The sequence below is a fragment of the Callorhinus ursinus genome, unplaced genomic scaffold (assembly GCF_003265705.2).
Source record: "Callorhinus ursinus isolate GAN/ISIS: 27379988/994484 unplaced genomic scaffold, GSC_fseal_2.0 scaffold49, whole genome shotgun sequence".
Taxonomy (NCBI): Eukaryota; Metazoa; Chordata; class Mammalia; order Carnivora; family Otariidae; genus Callorhinus; species Callorhinus ursinus.
Genome location: NW_027397111.1, coordinates 1,115,718 through 1,139,243, shown reverse-complemented (window position 1 = coordinate 1,139,243; position 23,526 = coordinate 1,115,718). Strand labels below are relative to the sequence as shown.

At 45.7% G+C, this 23,526-nt stretch overlaps 1 protein-coding gene across 16 annotated transcripts in view; it reads right to left on the bottom strand.

Annotated features, from left to right (window-relative positions):
- The window catches only part of PLEKHA7 (pleckstrin homology domain containing A7), a 212,477-nt gene that overhangs the window by 70,879 nt on the left and 118,072 nt on the right, over positions 1-23,526 (bottom strand). For 12 of the 16 annotated variants that reach the window (XR_012375347.1, XM_073882849.1, XM_073882850.1 and 9 more), the window contains 5 exons: positions 19,119-19,202; positions 4,847-4,898; positions 4,653-4,736; positions 3,959-4,063; positions 1,104-1,176 (listed from right to left, as the gene is read on the bottom strand). Coding sequence is in view for 15 of the 16 variants with exons in the window: in XM_073882849.1 (XP_073738950.1) it covers positions 1,104-1,176; positions 3,959-4,063; positions 4,653-4,736; positions 4,847-4,898; positions 19,119-19,202 (398 nt within the window). In the remaining variant the exon portion in view is untranslated. Of the gene's footprint in view, positions 1-1,103; positions 1,177-3,958; positions 4,064-4,652; positions 4,737-4,786; positions 4,899-19,118; positions 19,203-23,526 lie in introns of all 16 variants that reach the window. The other 4 variants (XM_073882839.1, XM_073882843.1, XM_025894370.2 and 1 more) reach the window with 2 other exon arrangements.

The following is a 23,526-nucleotide window of genomic DNA, read 5'->3' as shown; positions in this document are numbered from 1 at the left end:
GAAAGCTTCAGAAGGTGGTATCTAAAGTGTTTTAAAGGATGGGGAAGGGCATTCTAGGAAGAGCAAACCTCATAGGCAAAGTTAGAGCATGTGCAAAATATCCTACCTTCTACACCTATTCTCTTCCTCCTCCAAACCATCTTCATGACAGAGGTAACTTCCTAATGACAGCATTGGTCCTGTCGCTCTCCTACTCAAAGGTACTTGCTGACTGCCCACTAGATGCAAAATGCAGTTCAACTTACTCTGCCTGGTGTCACAGTCCTCTTGCATTTTGGCCTTTACCCACCTCCTGAGCCTTCTTTCCTACTATGTCCTGCAAGCAAGACTCACTCTGGCCTCACAGGTCCGTCATTCCATTTTCTTCTGCTTCTAGAACTTTATTCAAGTTGTTTCCTCTGCTTGAAATGCCCATTTGCCCCCATACACAGGCAAAGCTCTACCTATCTTTACAAGCCCAACTCAAATCCCACTTATTCTGAAAAGCCTCCCCCAATTCTTCAATATGGAATTAATTTCTTGCTCCCCATGAATTGCTTAAGCACGTTGAATGTCTTCTAAAGCACCTAATGCTGCCTAGTCTTGTCTTACGAGTAAACTCTCTCTTCCTCCATATTTTGAGTGTTACTTCTTTCTCACTATTGCACAGCCCCTAACTCTATGTACTGGGGCTCCGTAAATGTACATGTGCCCAACTCAATTCACCAATTGTCCATCCAGTATTATAGAGGATAGATCCAGACAACAAGTTACAAAATACAATGATTTATCTATACTTCCTACCTCTTCAGATAGTGTCAAAGGTATGCCTTTGTTCCAAACTGGGTAGAAGCTGAGACAACTCCAGACTTGGAGAGCCTAAGTAGCAGATAAACTGGATTCTATTTATTTTAACTCAACAAATGGCACTTCGAATGCAAGGATTGGTAAAAGTAAGTCACCAGCCATTCACATATGTAAAAGTGAACACTTTGGCACGTAAATAGGTTATAAATTAGCTCAGGCCACTGGTCCAATCAATGGATTTGAGAATATAACCACCTGTATCACCTCACCACCCTCTCCAGCACAAAGAGCCCTTGGTGGCCTGAGCCTTAGCTCACCTTTATAGTAAAACAAGCAATAATCAGCAAGCACAAACCACCTCCTTTTCCACAGTCTCATCCCAGAACTGTCCTGCAAAGCAAAGAAAACTAATCAGACAATACCTGAGCATACTCTTCCCCCTCTCCAATCACGCATGGCACGATGCTAGAACAAAGACTTACCTATATCCACTCGTCCTTTCAATAAATTAATGAATTAATAAATTTTTATTGCAAGGTCATTTTTTAATAGGACATTAAAATTTAGATTCAATTATGGTTTGTCCCCAGGAAGTTTTATGTGTGTCCTGGAAACAGACTAATGTAAGTATCCTTTTAGAAAGGAAGATGTGAATTCAAAAGATACAGTTCTTCCATTAAGAAAGAAATCAGTTTTTAACAAAAAGGAAGCTATTTATTTATTTAGGTACTATTCTATAAAATAATCTCCACTTACTGATGAGAAAATTGATTTACACAGTACAGAACAAGGAATTTAAATCGATGAGGCAAAGTTCTCATTTGACAAGTTCAGTTCTCTATCATAAGGGGCTAATTTTGCCATGGATTTTCCTTCCATTCAACGTAAAGAGACTTGGATTGTCTTGCTGTCAAATTGCCTCATAATATGAATTTGTCTTTACGCATCTAAAATGTAAATCAATACATTTATTAAAAACATTTTAGGTGATTGTGAAAATTCTAAAAGAACAAGGCCAGGATAGGAAAATAGTAGGGCTATAGGGTCATTTTTCTGCCAAACCCAGGAAAACTCCAGAGCTGCTTTTAGCTGTTAAAACTGTTTTCCTTCTGCAAAAGTTTTCGACAAGTTTAAATTTAAAAAATAACAGTTATGTCAGTCACTAAACCTAAGCACAACATGAAGTTCGTTCATTCTCCACTTACTAAAGTGCTAAAAACAAATTTGACTTGCTGAGTTCATGCATTTCTTGGTTTTATCTTCTGCTCTGACCAAATGATCTCTAAAATCTTAGCATATTGCTTTGTTTGGAAAACTCCCTTCCATCCTCCACACCTACTGCAAATGTCACTTCCTCTGGGAAGCCTTTCAGGACTCCCCCAAGCACAGCTACATTCTCTGTGCTGTGCCCACAGCACTCCACACAGGCCTCTTAGAGTTACCAGGCTGGGCGGTGGGGGCTGGGGAGAAGAATTACTTAGAGTCCCTTCCCTCTCCCTCCACATATCAAAGGAGCATACTTTTGTTTAATGGGGACAGGGATGCAAATGGAAAAGTCAGAAGGTTATTCGGGTAAAAGAGATGGGCAGAGAGGCAAGGAAAGAGAGAGCTGTGAGGGAAGAGGGTATCACCGAGAGAGGCACCCACAGTGTCTGACAGAGAAGGCCAGAGAGCTACAGAAGCTGCCATGGGGAGTCTGAGGGGAGAGAGACTTCAAGGGGACTTCTAGGGACTTCTGTGTGGTGTGCAATGTAATGCCCTCCTCTGTCTTCCCACAAAGTGTTTGGTAAAAATTAACATCACAGCTCTTGGAGTTTGTGGGGTTTTTTTGGATGGTATGATATGTGAGAGACTGTGAGGGCGATGATAGGACATGTGAGAGGGGCCAGTTTCCCCAGCAGACTGAGTTCCTCAACTGTGGGAACCACGTGTTCTTCACCTCTTTAACTGCACTGTGAAAGCACTTAGAATATGGCAGGCAGGGACGCCTGGGTGGTTCAGTCAGTTAAGCATCCGACTCTTGGTTTCAGCTCAGGTCATGATCTCCGGGTTGTGGGATCGAGGCCCAGGTTGGGTTCTGTGTTCAGTGCAGAGTCTGCCAAGATCTTCTCTCTCTCTCCCCCTGCCCCTCCCCCCTTCATGCACACGCACTCTCTTTCCCTCCCTCTCTCCTCTCTCTAAAATAAATTTTTTTTAAGATTTTATTTATTTATTTGACAGACATACAGTGAGAGAGGGAACACAAGCAGGGGGAGTGGGAGAGGGAGAAGCAGGCTTCCCACGGAGCAGGCAGCCCAATGTGGGGCTCGATCCCAGGACCCTGGGATCATGACCTGAGCCGAAGGCAGACGTTTAACGACTGAGCCACCCAGGCGCCCCTAAAATAAATAAATTTTTGAGGAAAAAAAAAAAGAACCTGACAGGCACTTGGTAAACAAATGGGCAGACAGAAGAACAGATGGATGGATGGCAAGGAGAGAAGGAGGGAGACAAAAGGGACATGTTCTCTGGCCCTGGGAGCGCACAGCCTATTTGTGGCCAGAGGACAAGAGACAGAACAATTAGTGGTGAGTTCAGAGATGCAGGATAGCCTCGGGGGAGCCGACAGGGCTTCCTGAGTGAAGGGATGTGGGAGAAGAAAGAGCTGTTTCTAACCAGGGTGCCTAGGAGAATGGTGGTATCATCACCAAGGTCCAGAAAAAAATAAGTTGGGGAGAAAAGAGAGGTAAGGGGTGAGGAGGCAATGAGCTGAGTTTGGCTGATTCGGAATCTGAGGTGCAAGGGGAGCTAGATATGTGTGCTAGACCAGGCTGGGCAGAGGACAGGAAAAGATGGGATTTTTCAGCCAAATGATAGCAAAGGCTCTTTAACATCAAGAGGGCAAGTGCTGGCCAGGGCTTGGCGGTAAGGCTGGATTTATGCTGACCCACCCACATGGAGTGCCTGGGTCCCAGGGCAGCCAATAGCACTGGGGGCCCAAGGGGTCAAGTGGGTTTGGAGAGGGAAGCTGTAGCCATTGAGCAGATGGTCCACTCATAAAAATGGACAGCATACCTGCCTCAGACAAACTCAGGAACAGAGAGCTTATTATGAGTCTGTTCTCAGCTCCTAGGGGCCAGGGTAAGGAAGGAGATCAGCAAGAGCCATCCCCCTCCCCTCCCCGTCTCCTCACCTGCTTGTGCAGCCACCCCCTCACCACCACTGGAACATTGGGGTTCCTCCGAATGGCCTGGTCCCTCTTCCCAAAGCTGTGGACTTTACTGCTGGATTTCGTGATCTAGGAAAAAGCAGACTCAAATTCTAGCAGCATTTAGGGGATTTAGGGAGTCACACAAAGCACCTGCGTGAGAGGAGAGCTGCAGGCTCCTCTACCTTACTCTAAGTGGCAGTGCCCTTTGATAGAAAGAATAGCAAGGAAACCAAAACAGGCGGGCACGTGGCCATAGTATTTTAATTAAAAAGCAAATCCAAGGCCTAGCAAGCTCCCCATCTGAGTCATGGAGGAAAAAAAAAACTTAAAGGGATTTTTCAATCAACTTTCACCAGCAGCTGTTGGCCCTCATATGTGCTACTCTTTCTGGATCAAAGCTACTTTTCGGTCACAGATTTTGCCAATTTCCAGATATTATCGTCCTATCTGGGTTCATTCCTCAGCACTCACCCCTTCTCTGCAATGCTGGTTCTTTCCCTGCTCCTCAGTCAAGGGTCCCACCTCTCAACTTTCCTCAGGCCCACTGGCCACAAATTTCACAAGGCAGTTTCATAACACACCTGTGAACAGAGGTGTGACCCTCCCAAGACAAGCCAGGAAAATGATGAAGGCATCTAAGGACTTGGATGTCAGTCCCAGTTCTGCCAGCAATCACCTGTTTTCCTGGACAAGTGACATCACCCCAACTGGTCTCAGGAGAAGCCTCCCTCACAAAACAATGGTGGGGGTCGTTGGGCATCTGCAAAATATTAAAGGGTGGAAGGAAGGAGTGAGTGGCCAGGAGCTCACCTTGGGGCCAGGCTTGGCCTCCACAGTGGACGTGGTTCCAGCTGTGGACGTCTCACTGACCATGCTGGATGGTCTTTGGTTTCTCTCTTGCTTCGACATATGTGGATGTGGCCTGTGGGAAGACATAGGAGAGCCCAGTAAGTAAGCCTGGGCTGCAGTGGAAGTGGAATCTGAGATGTGTTCCAGACTAGAGCTGGTTGATGTGCCATGACTGATGTTCCGGAGACCACCTGACCCCAGACTGTAGCTAGAAGACCTTAATGTCCATGTGCTTCAGGGAATCAAGACGACCATAGATGCTCACACCTTTGCCGCTGACACCGCACAAAGGGGCCAAGGCCGGCATTCCTGCCTGCTATCCTAAGGTTCCCACATATACTCTTTTACTCGGGTGTCTGTGGCAACTGCCCAATCAGATGGGCACACACAGTTGTGCCACTCTTCACAGGAGAGCAACCCATACTCCTTACACACACACACACACACACACACACACACACACACACACAAACACACACAGACCCCTCCATTTCTCTGGCTCCCAATCAGATGGGCACGCACAGTTGTGCCACTCCTCACAGGAGAGCAACCCATACTCCTTACACACACACACACACACACACACACATATACACACACACACACCCCTCCATTTCTCTGGCTCCCAAAAGAAGCTGCTTATAATTAGTAATAAGAAATCACTTGTGCACACATCCACACCCCCAGATACACACAGAGAATTGCTTATATAAACGCCAGTGGGGCTTGCCTCCCAAAATAGATTACTCAACAAAGACTCCTATTCTAGGAACACTCCTTTGCCCCAAAATAGAACCATCAGAGATATTAACCCCTTGTGCCATGCCTGGGAGCAGGAAGCAATGAAACATGCCTGGGCCCCCAGTGGAGATCCCCTCTGTGTGTCCCCAACAGCACCCAGAGACACCATGCTTCCCATCAAGAAGGTCCGTCTGCCCTGGGAGAGCCAGAACTCTGGGAACATATCAGTATGACACTCAAGAGACACTACGAGAACCCTTCTCACCTGCCTCCACACAGCCCCAGCATTCACCAGTCTTTTCAAGCCTGGGTGGCGGCAAGTGCCTCCAACAAATTCAGTGCCTATCCTCCAACAGCTTGATGCCTGATTCCCAGACTCTACTAACTCCAGGATCAGTAAGCCTTCCTCAATGTGTGAGTCTCCTTGTTCTGTGCCTGGGTTCTCTGACGGGCAACACGACGCAGGCAGCTGCAGTACACTGAGGCGCTCTGCCTGAATGGAGAAAATCGGATTTGGAGGCCTGGGCCAGGAGCCTGAAGAGATGGAGGATGCAGGCAAGACAGAGCGAGGAAGCAGCACTCTGGGTGTCCGTTCGCCAGGCTCCCTTTTACAGAGGTGCCATGAGGGAAAATCCTAGTTTCCACCTTGGAGATAGGCCGCTTCCTTCAAAACCACTACCACTCAAAGGATAAGGGATCCTTCCTGTGCCCCAAGACAGAGCGCCGACACCCTGCACCATCACTTCTTCGCAGAAGAAGCTGTGACCACCGTGCTCTCAGAGCTGTGCCAACGGCGGGACCACTGCAGTGGGACCAGCTTTCCAGGGCGCTGAGCTCTACCGGGTGCTTGGCAGCTGGAGGTGCAAGTCCCACCAGGCAGAAAGATCACTGGCTCCTTATCAGCTCAGGCACTCACTCCAGATTCCCCGCCCCCGGTCTCCATCCCAGCCAGACTTCTGTTACTGCTCCCCACTCAGAGAATGTCACCATGCTCAGCCCGCTCACTGCTGGCAGAGGCTGCATGTGGCAGAGAGAGAATCGCCAGCCGGGGGGTGAGAGGGGCCCTGAGAGGCTGCCTTGTCCAGCCCCTGCCTCCAGGCAGAACTATGCCCAAAACGTCTGTCTGGAACCTAGGCTTGCCTGACGTTCAGATTTCCAGAGGTTGAAACAAAGATGAGTTCTCAGTTACGGCAGCTATAGCTCTACACCAACATTCAGGACACAAAGTCTGACAATAAAATAGGTTTCTTTGGGATTTATCAAGTTTACTTTGCTCCCATTTAAGACACGGACAGAGAATTATTACAGAATATTCGGGAAATATTTTTTAAAAAGCTAAAAGGAAAGAAAAAAAATTATCACAGTCTTGCCACCCAAAGGAAAACCATTCTTAACACTTGGTATATATACTTCCATTCTTTTTTATATGTCTGGCTTTGGGGGTGGTGGGGGGGAAAGAGTGCTTTTTTTTGTTTTTATATAACTGTTACCATACTGTGTTTATGATTCTGCATTATGATTTTTTAAAGCTTATTGTAAGTTAAACATTTTCTCCATTATTTTAAACACAGTCACATCATTTTCTTTCTTTCTTTCTTTTTATTCCTCTTTAAGTAAGCTCTATGCCCAACATGAGGCTTGAACTCACAACCCTGTGATCAAGTCACATGCTCCACCAACTGAGCCAGCCAGACGCCCCACATCCACATCACTTTAAATGACCACATCACATTCCATCAACTTGATATGCTGTTTCTCCTCTGTGGGACAAAGGAAAGGCTATTTGGATGTGTGACTGGCCCAGAAGATCCAGGATAGATGGCCACTTGCACCCCTTCTGTATCTTACAATTTGGAGCTCTGACTTTAATCACCTCCTGCTTTCTAGCCCCATGTCCCCACCCCATTCGGGGATGCTGGCTGGCCAGGGACCTCCTCCAGACAACAGTACTGTCCTACAGCCTTGGATGGGTGAGGAAAGATGGTACAGCCACCACCTAGGGAGCCAATTATGAAAAGATTTCATCTGGAGAAGAACTGGTTGTGGTCCCAACACTGAACATCAGTGAGGGGCAGTGGAACACAGTGGTTGTGGGGGCATGGGGGGTGTGGGTGGCAGAGTACAAGAGGAGGAGAAAGAAAAACATGAAGACAATTCCATTCTTCATTCCTCAGAGACCTCTGCTCAGCCACACCCAGAGACAGCTGGCTTATCAGGTGATATGACTACAGCCCAAATTATATCTGCCCCAGAGAAGAGACCGTGTTGTCTCTATAAACAGTGAATGTCTTCATTAGGGCTCTCCAGGGGCAGGGACAGCTCCCAACTCAAGCAACAGTTTCAACCTCTACCTGGCAGTCCCCGACCTGGCTCTTTGAAAGAACAAAGTGCACACAGCTACCCACTCAGCCGAGTGACAAGATCTGCCTTCAGAGGATGTTCCTCTGAATCTCCTCAATAAGGGTAATGATCTCTTAGGTCTCCCAAGGGTAAATATGACTTTGGGAAATAACTAGTTATCTGGAATTACAACGAGTTTAAAACAACAACAATGACAACAACAACAACAGGTGGTGGTCACGCTTGGGACACCATTTGGTACCCCAAAACTAAGGATATAAAAAAGTTTCAGGGTGGGGGATGCCTGGGTGGCTCAGTCGGTTAAGCGACTGCCTTTGGCTCAGGTCATGATCCTGGAGTTCCCGGGATCGAGTCCCGCATCGGGCTCCCTGCTCAGCGGGGAGTCTGCTTCTCCCTCTGCCCCTCCCCCCTCTCATGTGCTCTCTCTCTCTCTCTCTCTCATTCTCGTTCTCTCAAATAAATAAATAAATAAATCTTTAAAAAAAAAGTTTCAGGGTGTCTGGGTGGCTCAGTCGGTTAAGTGTCCTACTCTTGATTTCAGCTCAGGTCATGATCTCAGGGTCCGGAGATCGAGCCCCATGTCAGGCTCTGCACTGGGCATGGAGCCTGCTTAAAAATCTCTCTCTCTCTCTTCTCTCCATCTGCCCCTCCTCTTGCCCCCCCCACCTAAAAAAAGAAAAACGTCTCAAAAACAATTTTCTTACTTGGCTGAAAAGCTGGCTCAGATGGAAAGTTCTGGAGGTCGTTTATCACACTGTTTTGAACAATGGTGTGATGTGTATAGCCTCCTGAAGTGAGACAATACTGAAAGAATCATCTTAGAGGCATGTTCCCCACTTAAGAGTCTGGTGGGGGCAGAGATTGACTTTCCTCAGCTCCTCAGACTGAGGTATACCCCTGACAGGTTTCACTCAAGATCCGTCCTCTCCCCCAGAGAAGAGCCTGTGCCCCTGAGCTGAACAGCTGTGAAAGGTGGTTCAGTTAACAGCAGGCCCTCAGGCACATGAGTCACACAGATTCCCAAGAGAGGAGACCAAAACACCTGCACACGCTATGGGAAGGCTGACTCTTGGTGTCATTAAATAAAATCTATTAACTTAAAAGCCTGTTTGCCAGGTTTCTGGATTCCCAAAGTACAGTGGGACAATTTGAACAAAGACGTCTCTTTCCTTGGCTTGGGCTACATGAATGCTGATTATTTTGCTGGAGGGGTGTGGGCTGAAGTTCAAAACAGTGAGCTAGAGTTTTAACTCAACTGCCTCCCAGCTGAAATGAACAAAAGAAGGTAGGACTAGAAAAAAAATCAGTCTGGAGAAGCCCAGCAGGAAAGTGCTTTCATCCTACTCTAAACTTCCTGAAGGAAGTGTCAAGTGAGCCTGGACAGGACATCACTTTCTCTGTCCTTCAATTTCCCTCTCTATAAAAGGAACTGCTTCTGCTACCTACATACCCAGGAGCAAATGCTTATAATACTGACAGTGTGGTAAGAGGGAGGTTATAAATTCAGAAGTCGTTTTTTTTCTGTTGGGTCTGAATTTAGGTGAGTTTGGTTACTGGGATCCCCAGATGCCTCTTGGTCAACATCATGAACAAGAGCAAACTCAAGTGGGATCACAGCAATACCCTTCCCTACCCTATTGCTGTCTTAACAGGTAGGTCACCAAGCCAAGAATCAGCAACCTGTAGGGTCGGTACACAAGGTCAAGCAAGCAGAGGCTTGGGCTGGATTTGTCCAGCACCTACTACATGCCAGGCACTTAGCTTGCATTATCTCACTTAACCCTGAAAAGCCAGCTTTACCATATCCATTTTGTAGATGAAAAACTGAGGCTAAGTGAGATGAATGACTTGTCCAAGACAGAAGCTACACTCCAAAACTTGGGCTCTGCCACAGAGACACCATCCCATGGCAAGTTCCAAGGTGTGACAGAAGCAGACTATTGCTGTTCTTCTCAGCCCCAAGCCCCATCCCCAAACCAAGAGGATCCTGGGGGGTGGAAAGACCAGAAAACTGGAATAACTGGGCCTCAACAAAACTCGAAGCTTAGTCACTCCTCCACAAGTCACATTGTTTCTTTGGGCCTCAGTTTCCATTTTTGCAAAATGGGGTGAAAACTACCCTCATCTCACAAGGTGGTTGTGTGGATTCTAATGACCTTTTGAAAACCATAACAACATTGCATTAAATGAAAAGTATTGTTGTGGCTGTTACCAGTGGAGACCCCAGAATTCAAATCTCAGGTATACTCTATTTTTATTTCCAAGATGCTTCTCTCCAGAAAGCTCAAGTTGCCAAACAATTAACTTCTAAACAAATCATTTCCTAAAACATCCCTATAAGCACCTTATTTGGTGGGGCTCCTTTAAAGAGTAATAAACCTGTGGCTGGGGGACGGGACTCCTATTCTTTCCCCAGGAGGTTAGAAAGCTATGGGGGGGGGGAGGTGGCGCCTGGGTGGCTCAGTTGGTTAAGCGTCTGCCTTCAGCTCAGGTCATGATCCTGGAGTCCCAGGATTGAGTCCCCGCATCAGGCTCCCCACTCAGCAGGCAGTCTGCTTCTCCCTCTGACCCTCCGCCCTCTCATGTGCGCGAGCGTTCTCTCTCTCCCCCCCACCTCTCGCTCTCAAATAAATAAATAAATAAAATCTTAAAAAAAAAAAAAAAGAAAGCTATGGGGAGTTGGGAATCCCCTACTGAGAAGCCATCATTAGATGTTGCCTGTATCCCATCAATTCCTGGAAAAATAGGCCCCCAAATTCATGTTCTGTCTCAAGGGTCCTACACAGAGAGCTCAGCAAGAACTAATGTTATGAGAGGAGGGTGTATGAGAAGAAGCACACTTGCTAACAACCAGCAAATTTTTTAAAGTGCTCACACCCACCACCTAAGGGGTTTGGGAAAAGCAATGCACAGTGAAAAGCAGGAATAAAAGAAAGTTCTTGTCCCAAGCAGGCAGACACCTCCACACCCCCTCTTCTCAGAGAAAGAGACACACAGACAGACCGCCAACGCTCACTGTATACTCCCAACACCCCAGGGGAGGCTGTCTGACACGGGTTTTCATTCAGCAAGTGTGGCCTTGTTACTCAACTATGGCTTCCTGTGTTCCTTCCCCTTCCCCCAACTCCACTCTGGAACACAGGCTCCAGTTCCTCGCCCCATGCCACCTCAGGAGCTGGAAACCAGCCTAAACAGCACCTTCACCTGGCATGTAAACAGCCCACTGAGCCCCATGGGCTCCCCTCCCTGCCCCCAAACCCAAGCACTGCTCTGAACTCGGCCTGAGTCCTGCTCAGCTGTATGACCTTGGACCAGTCTCTTCCGCTGTCCATGCCCCGTGCCTCAGTCTGTGCTGGGGAAGAACCAGACCTTGACCTCTACTGTTCCTTCCACCTCTGCTTTGCTATTTCAGAGATGCTACAATGCTTACTCGAGCTACTGGCAAGTCCTCCTCTAGTTTCTCAGCCCCCCTGGCTTACCAGGCAGCCACTCCCCTCACTAGAAAACAGCCCTTTCTAATGGAGATGGGGGGTGGTGCTTCCCAGACCAGGGAGGGAAAAGAGGAGGACTAGAGGGGAAGTCCCAGGAAGAAATAAAATGACCGCAAGCAGCAGCTTCCCTTCCACACCCGGAAGAGCCACCACTGCAGCATCTTCACCCCAGAAAGACAGAGCCCGAGACGTGAGGGCTGCATGGCAACGGCCGCAACCCCAGTGCCGGTGCCCTTGGAGACACCAAAGCCGGAGCCAAGTCAACACCCAGGGGTTTGAATGAACTGCTGACACCAGCACCACCTCTTCCCTACCTGTGACCGTCACAAATGCCGTCTCCTAGACCAGGAAGGAAAACTGAACAGTCAAGTTTCTGCATCTGCTTGCCAGATGTTTCCATTTTTCCTCGTTTTTCTGCTGCCATGGCAACCAAATGCAACAGGCAAAGCTAGCCCAAGACTGCCAGGCTGGAGAGACAAGGTGCTGGTTCTATCAGCCACGCAGTCCCGGCTCAGCAGATAACAGCAGGATAGGCCCCGCCGGGCTCAGAGTTGTCGTGTACCCCCACCCCCATTCTGTGCTCTTCATCTCTCACTGCAAATTCTTACCAACTTGGAACTGCAGGAGGAGCACAAGTCAGCCTCTGGTCTCCTAGCAGCAGGAGAGAACCCACCCCCAGGCCCATAACTGCATATGCCTTGGAGAGTCTTGCACCCTGCCTCAACAAAATGAAAAAATCAAAGGTCGGGAAGGTTATTCTTACCTTCAGCAAGATATCTTTTCAAGTGGTATCCTCCAAACACCACTCATGACATTCCAGGCAATTCCAACTTACAGTTCTTTTCTAAACAATCCAATGAGAAAACAGGGCCGCTCAGACTCCAATGGAAGGAGCAAGCTAACCTCACGAGGATGCAGGGAGAGGCAGGCCAGGAAAGGGTCCCCTCCAGGTTAGGGAATCTAGGAGATTTGGGGTGCCTTACAGCTGGCTTCTGAGCACAGCAGCAGGCTTCTCAACTTCCAGAGCACATACTCTCTCTCAACTAGGCCCCACCTCAACATCAAATGCTTGACAGAGCCTGGGGATCAGTGTACAGAGCCTGCTGTCAGTCAGCCACCAGCGTCATGGCTCCGGAATGCTTTTCTCTCCTCTTCCCAGAGAGCTGTGGAGGCGTTGTCAGCGGCTTCCTGGACAGCCCGCTCTGAGGAGAAAATGCTCCTGTGCGTAGCCCCAACCACCAGAACCACAGCCTGGAAGTCCCTCGTGCCAAGGTTATCTCTTCAGGAGGGCCCCTATGGGTGGCCCGTTAAGCCACAAAGGCAAACCACAAGCTCCCAATTCAAGAAAATCACCGAGAATCAGGAAAAGAGGCTGAAAAGGAGGAGCTCAAATGACCCAATCACTGGAAATGAGGCTCTGTAGAAAAGCTTGAGAACATTTTCTGGAGAAAAGACCACTAAGGAGTCTTGGCATCTTTCACGCAAGAATGAAGTTACTAGATCAAATCTCATTACTGCAGATATAATAAAAATCTCTAGCCTACTTAGTTGGCACATTAACACCTAAGGACAGCCAAAGAAGAGGACTGTCTCTTGAAGACCACTCTAATGAGAGGCAGAACTGGAGTGGTTGGAGGCACAGCATCTAGAGCCAGACTATCTGGATTCAAATCCTAACTGCCACTTACTAGCTGTGTGACTTTTGGCAAGTCTCTTCACCTCTCTGTACCTCAGTATCCATAACCATAATGTTATCTTCCTCGTAAGACTGTTGTGGGAATTAAATTAATAAATGTAAACCACTGGGGCACCTGGGTGGCTCAGAAGGTTAAGCGTCTGCCTTCGGCTCAGGTCATGATCCCAGGGTCCTGGGATCGAGCCCCATGTCAGGCTCCCTGCTCAGTGGGGAGCCTGAGTCTCCCTCTGCCTCTGCGCTTTCCCTCTGCTCATGCTCTCTCTCTCTCAAATAAATAAATAAAATCTTTTAAAAAATGAATAAATGTAAACCACTTAGAAAAGTACCTGGTAATAAATAGTAAGGGCTCTAAATGTTCACTATAAAAATAATATTATTATTAATGGAAAAAGCCAACTCTTATTCTAGGAGGTAGATTACTTCATTTAATGTTAAAGATGAAATTCTAGATCCCAAAACAAGGGATGTCAGGAAATCTCTTTCCTAGAAAATTGTGAACTGAGCTAAAATTTGTCGGCCTAGAACTTTCACTCATTGACCTGATGCCTGCCTTGGTGGCCACACAAAAAACATACCCCAGTTCTGCCTGCCAGCCCTTCTCGAAGACTTAGAGCACATCCTCCTCCATCTTCTCTCCTGCAGACTAAATGTGAAGGTCACAGGACAGTGTTTCCAGACCCCTCACCATAATGGTCCCCCTCCCCAGGGCAATCTCAATTGCTCAATATCCCTCTTGAAACTTAGTACCCAGATCAAAGTATTTGGGGCTTGGCATGCCCTTGATGCTCCAGAAACTTGGAATGAATGAATGAATGAAGTAGTCCACAAACACCATGATATACCAGAACTATTATCCTCCTTTCTCTACATAGTGTACTTGTTATTGATGCAGCCTGAACTTACATTAGCTCTTCCAAATGGGATTTCCACAGGCCTGTTGGCTTGGGGGTACAGAGGTGTCCCTTGGGGAACAAGGCTGTATCACAGGACCTGTTGACTGATAACCCACCTGCCCTGACGGTTCTGACAAAGAACCAGATCGTGTAACAGAAAAGGTGAAATCAGAAATCAAATCCTCTAATCATAGGAGCAAAAGAAGCTTGTCAGTGATAGACTTAAAAGGTCCTACTTCCCTTAATAAATCTGGACTGTGGATTATTAAGTATAGTCATTAGTGCTGGCCAACAGATATTTTGGATTGTCTTCCCAGGTGCATGGTAGAAATGCACTTCCCTGGCCCCATGAAGTTAGAGAAGGTCATGTGACTTGCTTTAGCCAATGAAGTGTGAGTGAAAGCGCAGTGCACAATTCACTAAGTTCCCTTTATCTTGGCTTTGGCCACCATGGAAGCACAGAGATGGAGCATCCCTCAACAAAAACAACAGAACAAAATCCCTCAGGTGACCTATGATGGACATGGAGCAAAAGTGAGAAATAGGGGCACCTGTGTGGCTCAGTTGGTTAAGCATCTGACTCTTGATAACAGCACAAGTCATGATCTCAGGGTAATGACACTGAGCCTCACATCAAGCTCCACGCTTAGAGGAGTCTGCTTCTCTCCCTCTCCCTGCCCCTCCCCAAGCACTGTCTCTCTCTCTCTCTCTCTCTCAAATAAATAAATAAATAAATCTTTAAAAAAAAAAGGCGAGAAATAAACCTTATTCTTTTATGTCACTGAGATTTTGTTTGTTATTGTTACCACAGCAGACCCTAGCCCATCCTGGCTGATTCTGTATTACTGACACAGAAACTAAAATACTCAGAGCTCATGTCCTCTGGACCCACTGATCATAGCTTTGACATTATTTCTCTTCTCCATGCTTCCAATCTGTAAGGTGGGAAGTCATCTGTGGGTAGGCATACACCTGCTACACCAAGCAGCTCAGGTAAGCCCCACCTGCCAACAATGGGGTAGATGTGTTATCTGTCCACACAGTGATGCTCTCAAGGAAGCCACCATGGAGACTGGTTTGGTTTTTTTTTTCCCCACACAAGAAGGAGCCCAAGATTATTTGACTAAAATACATCTAAGATTGGCACCACAGCACAGAGAACAATGGGTATCTGGAGGAGATTTAAGGATGAAAGGAAGAATCTAGGAGTAATTTAGGAGGGATGAAAATAGCAAGTTGTCTAAATCAGTGTTTGTTTGTTTTTTTTAAGATTTTATTTATTTATTTGACAGAGACACAGCGAGAGAGGGAACACAAGCAGGGGGAGTGGGAGAGGGAGAAGCAGGCCTCCTGCAGAGCAGGAGGAATGACCCAATGTAGGGCTCGATCCCAGGACCCTGGGACCATGACCTGAGCGGAAGGCAGATGCCTAACGACTGAGCCACCCAGGTGCCCCTAAATCAGTGGTTTTTAAACTTTACCTGAATTAGAACCACTTGAAGCCTTTAAAATACAGGCTACAGAGTGCTACCTCCAGAGTCTCTGATTTAATAGGTCTGGGATGGGGTTCAAGAATCTGCATTTCTAAGAGGTTCCCAGGTGATGCTGGCTCAGAGACCACACTGAAAACCAATGCTATGGAAGGATTCACTTCAAGAACCTCAGGTGGAGGCTCTGGCAAGAGGAGTCCATGTGGCCTCAACAGATACTCAGAGAAGAAAAAGAAAAGAGCCTGTTTTCCACCCACCACATTAATCGGAGAGCTGATGTGTAAAGGACACAAGAATGGCTATCTCGGTCTTTTTTTCCTCACCAAGTAACACACTACACAACAAAATTAAGCTCCTCTAAGGGCATAAAACAGGACTCTTATCTGTTGGCACTTTTTAAAGATTTTATTTATTTATCTGAAATAGTGAGAGAATGAGAGAGAGAGAGCATGCAGAGGGAGAGGGAGAGGGAGAAGCAGACTCCCCACTGAGCAGACAGCCCCATATGGGGCTCGATCCCGGGACCCCGAGATCATGACCCAAGCCAAAGGCAGACACTTAATCAACTGGGCCACCCAGGTGCCCGTTGTTGGCACATTTTTAAAAAACTGGGGTTCTGTGAGGTGAAATCGTGCCTCACACACCCTCCAAAGTTCCACCAGGGGTAAATCTGGGTGTATTTCAGGAGGAAGCAATTTAGATAACTGGCTGCAACTCCCTCTCCAACCTTATCTCCTCACTCCCCTTTGCAAACCTCGGCTATAAGTCAGTCCCTCTTGGCCTCTGACCCCACCAAGGCCAGTCACACTTCCCTCAGCTGTGAATGACCCACACACGCACATGTACACTTATCATCACTTATCTAAATCCCCCCTTCCTCCAATTTAGGGCCAGACACGTCAAGAAAGTCTTCCCTCTCTTTCATCCCCATCACAGCCAATCAATTATCAAGTCCTGTCAATTTTACCTCCCAAGTCCAATTTTACCTCCAGAGTCCACCTCGTGTGTCTCATTTTTCATTCTAACTCAACTGGTATAGATCCCCCATGCTCTACCCTCTTTCTCCTCTAGGTCATTGCCCAGGTTGGGACTGTGACTGGACAGGTCTCAATTTAAACAGCATCCCTTCCCCGGATGGAGAGGCCTCCCACAATCCCTAAGCCAGGTTAGAACCCTCTTTTATCAACTCCCATTGAACCCTAGGTTTTTTCTACCAAGAATATTTATCACATTTGTGATCTCTTGTTTATTTGTCTTCCCTACTCTACCATCAACTCTTCATAGATAGGACTACATTGGTCTTGCTTGCTGCTATAAGTGCAGAGTCTGGCACAGCCCCTGACACAAGAGAGGCACTTAGTATTTAAAGAGTAAATGCAGGGATCACCACATCAGTTCACAGGAATCCTCCCCTCCTCTCAATGCCTAAAGCACATTCTGCCTGCTTCAAGGAACGTCTGGTCACCCGACATTGCACCCACCACCTGAGACAAGCCAGCAGTCCTTATGACATCCAGAAAATGTGATCTAGAGGGGAAAAGTGACCCTTGGAAAAAAAGTTCTGTCTTGGAAACTGGATGGAACTGAGATTAGCTACAGAGATATTTTGGAAGGATAAAAGAGGCTACCTTCTCAGAAGTAGCCAGCAGAGACAAAGTCTTTTTTTTTCCCCCTTTAAAATTTTTTATTGTTATGTTAATCACCACACATTACATCATTAGTTTTTGATGTAGTGTTCCATGATTCATTGTTTGTGCATAACACCCAGTGCTCCACGCAGAATGTGCCCTCTTTAATACCCATCACCAGGCTGACCCATCCCCCCACCCAGGGACAAAGTCTTAATAGCAAGGGAAAGGAGATGTGTATAAGACAAGGGTGTTTAGTGATGGGAAGTCTGAATTTCTCTAGAAGCTTTTATTAAAGTCGGTAATTTCCCAAACTAGGTGTTCTAATGGATTCTCCATCCAGACCTTTAAAAATGACAGGCAGCCATGTCTCTAGGATGCCTTAGGAAGGGGGCTAAACTCTCTGACCTCCCAAGAGCTTCTGACCTTCAGGATTCTTTAAACATGCTCATTCCAAGTTGGAATGTGGAGAATCCACATTCTGGCTCTGTCTTTACATAGCAGTTCTGTCTCAATGTAGGAGACAAGACAATCTTTACCTCCCATCTACTTTCTAATAGTACTGATGCTTTCAAAGTCAGACCCCCAACCCCAGTCTGGCATCATGACCCATGGGCCATGAGCATCCAAAGAATTTAGCAAGTAGCCTCTCACTAGTGGCAAGGGTTAGCCCTGACTGAAGAGATCAGGCAGAAATGACAACCTGGCTTTTTCTACTTCCAGCCATGCAACTTTGAACAAGTGACCTTGCTTCTTTGAGTCTTGGTGTCTTCATCTCTAAAACGGTGATAATGGTCAACTTCTCAGGATTGTTGTGTTACATGAGATATGCATGTAAAACCCCCAGCACAGAGTAAATGGGCAAGGAATGTCAGTATCATCATTACAGATTTCCAGTTTTAAAAGTTCTGAAAGATAATGATTCTAAATGAAAATACTGTAGGAACAAAATGATGTTTGGAATTTGCTTCAAAATAATCTAGGTGGCAAGGGGGACGCTATAGATGAAAAAAAATCAGCCATGTTTTGGAAACTGTTGAAGATGGGAGATGAATACATTAGACTTATTACTTTATCTCTCTCCTTTTGTATAGGTTTGAAATTTTCCATAATCAAAAGTTTAAAAGTGTAAGAACTGAGGGAGGGAAATGCTATACAAATATAAATACTGATCATTTATTTTCAGATCATATTTGGTCTAGATGATTGAACAGAAAAATGATATGAAGAGGAGAAAAAGCCAACATCTCTATTAATTTCTCAAACAGAATTATTTACTTCAAACAGAAGTTTCTCAGATGAGCAAAAGGAAACAGCCACTTGCATACATTTCTCTGCCTTCATTTTTGGGAGAAGTACACATCCTGCTTGGGCTGTTTAGGCATTTTTAAGGAGATGAGCCCTGGGTGATAGAACCTACTTCTGAGGGGGGGGGGGGGGGGAAAAAAAAAAAGAACCTACCTCTGAGCACCCCAGGGGCCCTGCTGAAATCGGATTGAGGAGCAAGAAAGTCCCCACATCAGAAAAAACAAACAGAAAGAACTCTAGACGTTCAGGGACAATGGGTGCCACAGCCATCCTCCTTTTGAAGCCATGGCCTTGTACTCTTTATTTGAGGCTTCCTCGAAAGGATGGTTCAGTTTGGTGTGATTTAAGGCCATTTCAGTCCAGATGAGTGGGTCCTCTTAAGAGTACAGGTAGTGTGCTAGATGATACTGTGGGGAGGGGGGTCATTCAGGGGAAAGGAAGTTTGCAAGAGGCTCTGACAGTACCAATCATGGCACAAACCTGTGTCATCTCCACACTTCCGCATCTTCCCACTGAGAGAAGTCCAGGGATTGAAAAACAAAATTTTTGCATTCCACTTTGAATCAATCAACCCACTCCAAGTCCCTCTATCGAGGAGAGAAAATAGTCCAACAAGCTGTTTTGAGCCAACGCCTTTAAGCTCCCAAACTCTGCTTGGAAAAGGAGAACACAGAGAAATACTTACTCTTCTTGAAGAATAAATTCGCTATTTTCTGGAGAAAACTGCCCACTCACAGGATGCCTGAATGCTGTGGTCTGTTGGTTATGGCTAAAGAGAGAGAGAGAGAGAGAGAGAGAGAGATAATGAATGAGAAGTCATGGGAATGGAAAGGCTTCCAGACACAACAACAGGTCAGTAATGTCTGAGGACCCCTGATCATCACACATTCCTCCCAGGGTGAGAGAGTGGGCCTTTTCTTCAGAGACGCATTTCATCTGTCAGGACCCAGTTGCATTTAAAAAAACAAGAACTTTCAGCTCAGGTGCCCAAGCCCACCTAAGACACAGGGATTTTAATTCTAGGAAAGTCTTGGCTGCAAGAGAACACTGCATCTTCGAGACATTCCATGAAGTACGGACAGACCGAACCACTCAGCAACAAGTTACTTTAAGATGGCACGAGCTAAAACAAGAATGAAGCAAAGCAGACAACACTTTCAACAGCTTCCCAAAACCATGAACTAGGGAAAGAATTCCAAGAATTAACCACCCACCCAGAAAAATCTATCTTCTTAAAATTCTTCTCCCTACTACAGAATGCCTTCACTTCAGTGATGGGATATAAATGTATGGGCATGTCTCGGCAACACGACCTGCACAATTTCAACACTGTGGAGTTTCTATCATCCTTTTGAAGTTAGAAGGGAACAGCTTCCATGCCAAGCTGACAGACACAACCAAAGTGTGTAGGTGTTTTGTGTATTCACAAAGGCTGCCTGGTTCTTTGACAGAAACAAGGAGAGGGCTCTAGAGGCTGCTGGTTTGCCCGATGAATAAACTAACCTGACGTCCTTTACCCCCTGCCAAAGAATATGATTTTATATTAAAGTGTTTTCCCCCAATCAAAAAATCAGTCCTTTTAGAAATTTTAGAAAATACAAAAAGAAAAAAAGTCACCCATGATCTCACAACTTACAGATATACCGGAGTATCTTCTCCTTCCCTAGTTTTTTTCCCTTCTACTAAAAAATTGATTTTGCTCTATTTAGAAATCTGTATCCTGCCTTTTTCACATTCTACTCATCTAGAAAATTTCCTACGTCCTTAAGACTTCATCATTTGAAATAGCTGAAGCCATGTGTCCCCCGCTTTTTGGAAGTTCACGTTACGCCACTTCATTTTTAGGAAAGACCTACATTAGTACCTGTTTTCACTAACTGAAAGAAATCTGAAGAGAATTTTTGCTCTCACCAAAAAAAACAAAAAACAAAAAAAAAAAAAAAAAACAAGTTGTAAAGCAAAAATCGCATCCAGCGTTTGTTTTGCAGGTAGCCCTCACTGAGGCAACGCGACCCAGAGCAGTGAGTGGCGCCACCAAGCTCCCTACCTGGGAACTACACAAGCATCTCAGCATCAGGCTGCCATAGCTTTGAACTGTATGTGTCTGGGAGCAACTGTGTTTTGTCTCGATTTATTTTGTGCATCTATTAACAAAACATGTCCTAAGATATCAGAAAAGCCTAAGAGGTTACTTTGGGGGTCTGGGAATGCTCAAAAATTTTTCCATATAAATTACAGTAATCTCTCCCTTGCCTTACATCATTCTGTCTTACAAAAGGTTTCATAAGAATGTTCTACTTCCAAGCCAAACTGTGAAAAGAGCCAAGACGTCCATCTACAGATGAATGGATAAAGAAGATGTGGTATATATATACAATGGAATATTATGCAGCCATCAAAAGGAATGAAATCTTGCCATTTGCAACGACATGGATGGAACTGGAGAGTGTTATGCTGAGCGAAATAAGTCAATCAGAGAAAGACATGTATCATACGACCTCACTGATACGAGGAATTCTTAATCTCAGGAAACAAACTGAGGGTTGCTGGAGTGGTGGGGGGTGGGAGGGATGGGGTGGCTGGGTGATGGACACTGGGGAGGGTATGTGCTATGGTGAGTGCTGTGAATTGTGTAAGACTGTTGAATCACAGACCTGTACCTCTGAAACAAATAATACATTATATGTTAAAAAAAAAAAAAAGAAGAAGAAGATAATAGGAAGGGAAAAACGAAGGGGGGAATTTTGGAGGGGGAGACGAACCATGAGAGACGATGGACTCTGAAAAACAAACTGAGGGTTCTAGAGGGGAGGAGGGTGGGTTAGCCTGGTGATGGGTATTAAAGAGGGCACGTTCTGCATGGAGCTCTGGATGTTATACGCAAACAATGAATCATGGAACACTATATCAAAAACTAGTGATGTAATGTATGGTGATTAACATAACATAATAATAAAAAAAAAGAATGCTCTACTTCCAGATAGCGGGTGAAACCAGTAAGAGTTTTATCCTATGGATGTATATTTGTCTATAACCATTTAAAAAATGTTCATTGGCCATCTGTGTGCCAGGCACTGCTTTAGGTGCTGGAGATACAGAGTGAACAAAAGTCCTTACCCCATGGTGCTTACATTCTAGAAAAGATTTACATTCATGTAATGCTGGATATTTTAGATGCATTATACATCTTTTAGTACAGACTCTTCCTGCAATTCAAATTATCTCCTTGGGTAAAGGTCCCAGAGGTAAAATTACTTACTCAAAGGGCACGGTCATTTTTTAAGGCTCCTAATACAGATGGTTAAAATGCTTTCACTGTCAGAGTCACTCTATCATCTCATTTTGCTAGTGTTAAAGTATTAGCCCCATCTCCAAAGCGAGCACAAGGCCACCCCAGAGATTAGTAGGTTTAATGAGTATAGTATAAAGGTTAAAAAAGAAAAAACTCTCTATACCTACAAAATTTTTCTTACTCTGCCCTGGGGCCTGGCCAGAGTGTCCTGTGTTCGGGTGGCTGGGGTGAGCTGGCCCTGTGATTGTGCACAACCCCCGCCACCCTTTTACCCCTCCCAACCGCTCCAGCTTCCAAATTCCCAGCTCCAGGTTTGAAGCAAGCCCATGGAATCCCAAGACTCCGTCTGGCAGACAGGGACCTGATCTTCACCAAAAGCAGGGTTAAGGCACGGGCATCTAGATAAGGATGAGAAGCAGGCCCCGGTAACATCTGGTCCAGAAATCCTTGCACCATGTTCAAGGGTTAGACTTTATTTATACCCAGCTTCCGTTTATTCTTCTTTCTTTTTTTTAATACCCAGCTCCTTTTAGAGAGTCACTTCCATTCACCAGGGAATTCTGAAAACACAAACTCTAAGCCTGCCTCATTTTCACCTGTAGAAAAAAAAAATGCTCTGCTCATAATGGGAATAATAATGAAGCAACAACACCACTATCCAGTTACCTCTCAAGGACTCTACAGTCTACAAAACCTTTCCTTACACCTCTTACTATTATGTAACAATGTCAACCCCCATTTTATGAATGAGGAAATGGCTCAGAGAGGTTAAGTGACTTGCTTAAGATAATGTCATCAATAAGTGATAAGACTGGGACATAAATTCTAGTCTTCTATTTGTAGATTTGATGCTCTTTTTGCATGATAACCTGCTGTCCCCTTTGCTTAGGAGTCTATGGGGCTCACAGGTTCCTGGCCACGACCAGAAATCCCTAAAGACAAAGCATCAGAAAAACAGCACCATCAGCATCCACTGCTACTCTCTCTCTCTTTTCCTCTGCACCTCCCTCCTTCTGTTGTGCCCAGAACCAAAGTTCTGAATGACAGCACCTGTGTGGCACTCAGTAGCCCCCAAACAACTGTTGGTCCTAATCCAAGGTCAGCTAGGAGGATCTCTGATACGCGCAAAGAGCGAATCTTCTATATGCCTGGAGCAGCATCCAGCATCCAGCAACCACTTCATATACATTGTATGACCTTGATAGCAACTCCTGGGCTCACCACACCCAACTTATACCAGCTTAAATAAGCCTAGAGTTTTGGGTAAATGAATCCTGAGCTGAAAGGTTTAGACACTAAGATGAAGTTTACATTCTAACATTAGAAGATACATAGATTTTTAAAGTGGACAAAAATATAGCTGTTCTTTGATCAGATCTAGATGCAGCTCCCCAACCTTTCTTCCCTAATATAGATGCTGCCCTTTTTGCCAAAAAATATCACCATTACCATTTCCTGAATTTCCATGAAGCTTTAAGTATGGTCATATTCATCACTGTATCTGACCCTCCCAAGTATCCTCTGAGATAAGCAGGGCTGTTATCTTTATTCCCATGTTACACATAAGGAAACTGATGATCTGGATTATATGATGTTACTGGAACACTAAATAAAGGGGGGGAAAAGGGACTCATACACTGAGAAAAGAGATAAACCAGAATAATACCTCCTGAATACTGAGGTCTTAAAACATGATTATTTCTGATCAAGTTTGCCCAGCGTGCAGAGTTTCTGGTTCAGCCCTTTTTGAGCAAAAGAAGTATTAGGTACTTGGGTTATTTAATTCAGTCTTCCCAAATAC